Below are 7,238 nucleotides of genomic sequence, written 5' to 3' on the forward strand. Positions count from 1 at the left end.
ACCCCTCCCTATCTCTGTCACCTCCTCCAGCCTCTACACCACCTCACTATCTCTGTCACTCCCTCCAGCCCTCTACACCCTCTCCCTATCTCTGTCACTCCCTCCAGTCCCCTACAACCCCTCCTTATCTCTGTCACCTCCTCCAGCCCCTACTTCCCTCCGTATCTCTGTCACCTTCTATGAACCTCCGATATCTCCCTGCTCATGTAATCCCATTGCTCAAGCATTACCAATTCCCATCATTCCACCACTGGTGACCATGCCTTTAACTCTATGGGGCCCTGAGCTCAGAAATTTCTTCCATAAACCTCTACACATCTCTCTCCCTCTTCTTTAAGATCTTCAAAACAACCTGTTTGACCTTGTGCCTTTCCGTAACATCCCCTATTTTGACCCTCATGGATTATTTCTCCTCAGCTTTCCCTGACTGTCTTTAATTGGTCACCAACAAAACCTGCTCCGTAAATGCAACAACTCAGATTTTCTGAGGTGTCCAGGAAGGAAAGAATGTGCAAATGGAGGGAGTGACTGGCTTGAGCCACTTTCAGTGAGACCATCGTTGGGCGGTCTGGAGTCACATGCAAGCTGATTTAGGGGGTTATGGGGACGTGGCAGGGAAGTGGGGGTTGATCAGATCAACCTTGACCTCATTGAATGGTGGAGTGGAGTGACGGGCTGAATGGCCCACATCTGCTCCATGTCTTCAGCTCCTGAGGACAAAGAAGCATGGTGGAGGGAGGATGAGGCAACCGTGGCTGCCTAGAGAAGTTAGGGACAGCGTTAAAGCGAAAGAGAAAGCATATATTATGGCGAAGGACGGTGGGAAACCAGAGCATTAGGAAGCTTACAAACACCAACCGAGAGCAACAACAAAAGAGATAAGGAGGGGGAAATTTCAATGTGAGGGTAAGCTAGCCAGTAATATAGGGGAAGACTGCAAGAGTTTCTTTAGTCATATAAAGGGCAAAAGAGAGACACTGAGCCACTGGTAAATAATGCTGGAGTGTGGAGCAAGGAAATGGCTGAGGAGCTGAATAATTACTTGGCGTCAATCTTCACAGTGGAAGACAGGAGTAACATCCCAAAAATTCAAGAGAATGAGGGGCAGAGTTGAGTCTGGTGGCCATCACCAAGGAGAAGGTGTTAGAAAAACTGAATGGCCTCAAGGCAGATAAATTACCTGGACCAGGTGGAGTACACCCCACATTTGGAGTATTGTGCACAGTTTTGGGTCCCATATCTCAGGAAGGATGTACTGACCTTGGAGCATGTTCAGAGAAGGTTCACAAGAATGGTCCCAGGAATGAAAAGCTTAACATTTGAGGACTCTGGGTCTATACTCGATTGGGTTGAGAAGGATGAGGGGGAATCTAATTGAAACTTACAGATACTGAGTGGCCTGGACAGAATGGATGTTGGAAAGATGTTTCCATTGGTAGGAGAGATGAGGATCCAAGGGCACAGCCTCAGGGTAAAGGGAAGAGCTTTTAGAACGGAGATAAGGAGAAACTTCTTCAGCCAGAGTCATAGAGATGTACAGCACGGAAACAGACCCATCGGTCCAACCCATCCATGCCGACCAGATATCCCAACCCAATCTAGTCCCATTTGCCAGCGTTTGGCCCATATCCCTCCAAACCCTTTCTATTCATATACCCATTTAAACGTTGTCATTGTACCAGCCTCCACCACTTCCTCTGGTACCTCATTCCACATACGCACCACCCTCTGTGTGAAAAAGCTGCCCCTTACGTCCCTTTTAAATCTTTCCCCTCTCACCCTGAACCTATGCCCTCTATTTCTGGACTCACCCCAGGGAAAAAGACCTTGTCTATTCACCCTATTCTTCCCCCTAATGATTTTATAAACCTCTATAAGCCTCCGACACTCCAGGGAAAATGGTCCCAGCCTGTTCAGCCCCTCCCTGTAACTCAAACCCTCCAACCCTGGCAACATCCTTGTAAATCTTTTCTGAACCCTTGCAAGTTTCACATCCTTCCCATAGGAAATAGACCAGAATTGCCCGCAATATTCCAACAGTGGCCTCACCAATGTCCTGTACAGCCGCAACATGACCTCCCAACTCCTGTACTCAATACTCTGACCAATAAAGGAAAGCATACCAATTGCCAGAGAATGGGGAATCTATGGAATTCACTGCCACAGAAGGCTGTGGAGGCCTGGTCATTGAGTGTATTTAAGACGGAGATAGCTAGGTTCTTGAGGATCAAGGGAGAAAGTGGGAGAATGGGGTTGAGAAACCTATCAGCCATGATTGAGTGGGGGAGCAGATTCAATGGGCTGAATAGCCTAAGTTCTGCTTCTATGTCTTATGGTCTTATAGTCTTATTTATTTTCCTGGGTCTGGGACAAATTGACCTGACGAATCCTCCCTGCGCTCTCTCTCTCTCTCTCTCGTGCATGCACATAGCACCTGTACCGTCCTGAGTTTAATCAGGTCCTCGAAGAGGTGAGATGGGGAGGGTGTGGAGAGAGAATCCTAGAGTCCAGGGTCCCTGACCGCTGCCAATGGCGGAGCGGTTTAGGCAAAACAGAGTGGCACCTTGACAGGTGGATATTTAAGGTGATAGAGGTCTGCAGCACAGGGAAGAGGCCCTTCGGCCTATCACAGCTAACCCTTCTCATTCCGTTTACCAGCTCTTGCCTCAGCCTGGACATGTTACCATCTCTGTTGCTGATCTTCATTCTCCAGGACGTATTGATGGCTCTGCCTCTGTCAAACGCAGTTCAGGGTAAGAGTCTCTCCCTTTCGGGTTTATTGATGGCGTTTTGCGTGGAATTATTCCACCCCCTTCCCCCCAACACTCTCTGTAAGCTCAGGTCCAATCTAGAGACTCGGGAACCAAAAGAGAAAATGCTGGATAATCTCAGCAGGTCTGGCAGCATCTGTAAGGAGAGAAAAGAGCTGACGTTTCGAGTCTAACTGACCCTTTGTCAAAGCCTTTGTCAGAGACTCAGGGTTCAAGGCTCATCTCAGCAATGCCCAGCTATGGATCATCAGCTGCTGTGTTAAGGGATAGTCATTGACTCACACCGTAGAAACAGGCCATTCTGCCCACGTCGTCCCTGCACTGGGAGTGTTCGATGGGAGGCAGTGTAGAGGAGGCTCCATTTTCCCTCATTTTCAGCATAGAAGAGTAGAGTGAGTTTGACTTTCAATTCACAAGGACTGTTTTCACAAGTTTTATTCTGTATGTAATCCCATGCTGTACCTAGCCTGGGAATGTTTGATAGGGACACTGCAGGTTAAAATAATGCTGAAAGCTTCACTCGGTATCTAATCCCATGCTATCCTTATCCTGGGAGTGCTGGATGGTGATAGTGTAGAAACTTTACTTTCAGTTTGAAAGATTAGAGGAAGCTTAGCTCTATAATCTAACCCTGTGCTATCCCTGTCCTGGGAGTCTTTGATGAGAACCGTGTAGAGGGGACTTTACTTTAAATTTCGAAGAGTAGAGGTAGCACTACTCTGAATCTAACCCTGTGCTGTCCTGTCCCTGGGAGTGTTTGATGGTGGGACAGTGTAGAGGGAGCTTTACTCTGAATCTAACCCCGTGCTATCCCTGTCCTGGGAGTGTTTGATGAGGGGATAGTGTAGGGGGAGCTTTACTCTGTATCTAACCCCGTGCTGTCACTGTCCTGGGACTGTGTGTTGGAGGGCAGTGTAGAAGGAGCTTGACTCTGTATCTAACCCCGTGCTGTCCCTGCCCTGGTAGTGTGTGATGGGGGACAGTGTAGAGGAAGCTTCACTCTGTATCTAACCCCGTGCTGTCCCTGTCCTGGGAGTGTTTGATGGGGGAACAGTGTAGAGGAAGCTTCACTCTGTATCTAACCCCGTGTTGTTCCTGTCCTGGGAGTGTGTGATGGGGGAACAGTGCGGAGGTAGCTTTACTCTGTATCTAACCCTGTGCTGTCCCTGTCCCTGGGAGTGTGTGATGGGGGACAGTGTAGAGGCAGCTTCACTCTGTATCTAACCCCGTGCTGTCCCTGTCCTGGGAGTGTGTGATGGGGGAACAGTGTAGAGGGAGCTTTACTCTGTATCTAACCCTGTGCTATCCCTGTCCTGGGATTGTGTGATGGGGGAAGAGTTTAGAGAGAGCTTCACTCTGTATCTAACCCTGTGTTGTCCGTGTCCTGGGCGTGTGTGATGGGGGAACAGTGTAGAGGGAGCTTTACTCTGTATCTAAACATGTGTAATCATGTCCTTCTGATAGTGTGGTGCCAAGAACCACACACAGTAATTCCAAAGTTGCCTAAACATTGCTCTACACTGTTGTAGCAAGACTTCCCTGCTCCGATATTTGACACCCCAGTTAATGAAGGCATCTTGTATGCCTTAACTCACCACCGTGTGCTAACACCTTCAGGGATTTATGGATTTGGATATGGAGTTAGGCCATGGAGCCATCATGATCTCATTGACTGGCAAAACTGGCTCAAGGGGCTGAATGGCCTTCTCCTGGTCAGCCACAACTTGGGGGATTTCTTTATTTTTAAAATAACTTACTCACGGGCCATAGGCACCAGTGGTGGTGCCCGGAGTTGTTGCTGGTCCCCCAGTTACCCCTTCAACCCGGTGGGGCTATTTCAGAGGGCAATAAAGAGGTGACTCCCATCGCTGTGGGCTCTGGAGTTGCGTGTAGGCCCATACATGATAGGAATGGCAGATTACCTTTTCCATTAGTGAACCCGAAGGGATTTTTTAATCTCCATTGTCAATAGTAATGTCGTCACCATTTGGCCCAGTTCTAATTCCATACTTCCAAACAAAAAGGAAATGGTGGGGTTTGAACTTGTAACTCAAGCCATTAGCCTGTGCTTCTGGCTGACTAGCCCAGTGACATACCACCACAGCAGGTTAATGCATATAAAATGGGAACAGGAGGAGGCCATTCGGCCCCTCAAGCTTGCTCCACCATTCAATAGGATCATGGCTGATCCAATTCTCTTCCTGCCCACTTTCCTGCTCTGTTCTCCTCCCGTAATGTTTGATTTCCCCAACTGATCAAGAATCTAGCTAGCTCAGTCTTAAAAACAGACAAGGGCACTGCCCCCACAGCTCTCTCTGTGGCGAGGACTTCCAAAGACTTAAAAACTTTGACAGGATAAAATCCTCCTCATCTCAGTCTTAAAGTGGCACCCCCTCTGATGATACCCTGTGCTCCTGGACCCTCCCAATGAGAGGTAACATCCTCTCAGATTGTCCAAGTCAAGACCCTTAAGAATCCTCAATGAGATCACCTCTCAGTCTTCTAAACTCCAGTGAGTAGAGTTCCAACCTGTTTACTCATAAGACAATCCCTCCTACCTGGGATCATCCTAGTCTTTTTTAAAATGTATTCATTTTGCAGGACATGGGTGTCGCTGGCTGGGCCCAGCATTTCTTGCCTGTCCCTAGTTGCCCTCTTGAGCAGGGGAGAGTGAGCTTCCTTCGAGAAGCACTGCAGTCCATCTGCAGTGGGTTGACCCACAATGCCCTCAGGGAGGGAATCCCAGGATTCTGACCCAGCGACACTGAAGGGATGGTGATATATTTCCAAGTCAGGATGGGGAGGGGCTCGGAGGGGAATTTGCAGGGGGTGGTGTTCCCATGTATCTGCTGCCCTTGACCTTGTAGATGGAAGTGGTGGTGGGTTTGGATGCTGCTGCCTGAGGATCTTTGGTGAGTCACTGCAGTGCATCTTGTAGATGGTACACACTGCTGCTACTGAGCGTCAGTGGGGGAGGGAGTGGATTTTGTGGGTAGGGGTCCAATCAAGTGGGGGCTGCTTTGTCTTGGATGGTGTCAAGCTTCTTGAGTGTTGTTGGAGCCGCACCCATCCAGGGCAAGTGCAGAGTATTCCATCTTGATCCTGACTTGTAGATGGTGGACAGGCTTTCAGGAGTCAGGAGGTGGGTTACTCGCTGCAGGATTCCCAGTCTCCGAACTGCTATTGTAGCCACTGTGTTTATGTAGTCAGTCCATTTAAGTTTAGTGAACTATCTCTGAACTGCCTCCAATGAAACGATACCTTTCCTTAAATAAGGGACCAAAACTGCTCATAGTTCTCCCGATGGGGTCTCCCCAGCACCTTGGACAGTTGCAGTAAGACTTGCCTACTCTTGAAATCAGGGCCAATATTGCATTAGCCCTTCCCGATTCCCTGCTGCCCCTGTGCTAGCTGTTTGTGTTTTGCGCACATGTACCCCCAGGTCACTAGGGGTTTTATCTTTCTGAAATTTGGATTGCATTAAAAAAAAACCTATGATGACAGCCATCATCGATTCTGGTAAAAACCCCATGGGATTCACTAATTGCAAAAGGGCATTTGCTCTCCTTAGCCAGTTTGGGGCTACACATGAGTCCAAACCCACAGCTGATGGGAGTCAGTTCTTAAACTGTGCTCTGTGCAATGAGGAATGGATGATAAATGCTGGCCCCAGCCAGTGATGGGCTAAAAAGGGAAGAGAAATCATTTGAGATTCTTGAATCAGTGGAAAAACATCTGTCCGAGCTGACCCTGTCCAACCCCTTTGAGAGAGAGTAGGATTGCAGATGCGGGAGATCAGAGTCGAGAGTGTGGAGCTGGAAAAGCACAGCCGGTCAGGCAGTATCTGAGGAGCAGGAGAGTCCATGTTTCGGACATCCCTGAAGAAGAGCTTATGCCTGAAATGGGACTCTCCTGCTCCTCGGATGCTGACTGACCGGCTGCGCTTTTCCAGCACCACACTTTTTGACCCAAACCCCTTTGAGAATGGTATGAAATCACCCCCTTTTCCTATTTGATGTTGCGTTGGCATTCACCCTTGGCTGGAAGTGATTGCTTGCTAGACAGTGGTGCATCCTGCTTGCTCTCCTAAAGCTGAGCATCCCACTAACTACGGCGAACAGCGGCTTAAGAGAATTCACTGAACTCCACAGTGTGAGGGACACATATCCCGACTGAGCGTTAAAGGCAGAGAGATGGGAGGGGAGATGGCAGTGGGGGTGAAGCAAGAGAGGGAGGGAAGGAGGGAGTGAAAGACAAGGAGGAAGGGGGAGAGAGAGGGAGAGTGAAAGCAAGAGAGGGAGTGAGAATGAGAGGGTGAGAGAGGGAGTGAGCAACAGAGGGGAGAAAAGAAAGATGTTGAGGGAGCAAGGGGGTGAGAGACAGAGGGAGAGGGAGTGAGAGATGGAGGGTGGGAGAGAGAGAGAGAGAGAGAGAGTGAAAGAAGGTAGAGAGGAAAATGTGACCAAA

General features: G+C 48.9%; 1 protein-coding gene across 1 annotated transcript in view; it reads left to right on the forward strand.

The window, feature by feature from the left end:
- Window positions 1-7,238, forward strand: part of LOC122547442 (brevican core protein-like) — a gene marked incomplete at its 3' end in the record, with an annotated part of 10,830 nt that overhangs the window by 1,518 nt on the left and 2,074 nt on the right. Inside the window, exon 2 of the mRNA XM_043686063.1 lies at window positions 2,659-2,753. Coding sequence (XP_043541998.1) covers window positions 2,659-2,753 — 95 coding nt within the window. The remainder of the gene's footprint in view (window positions 1-2,658; window positions 2,754-7,238) is intronic.

This window comes from Chiloscyllium plagiosum, unplaced genomic scaffold (assembly GCF_004010195.1).
Source record: "Chiloscyllium plagiosum isolate BGI_BamShark_2017 unplaced genomic scaffold, ASM401019v2 scaf_6977, whole genome shotgun sequence".
Lineage (NCBI taxonomy): Eukaryota > Metazoa > Chordata > Chondrichthyes > Orectolobiformes > Hemiscylliidae > Chiloscyllium > Chiloscyllium plagiosum.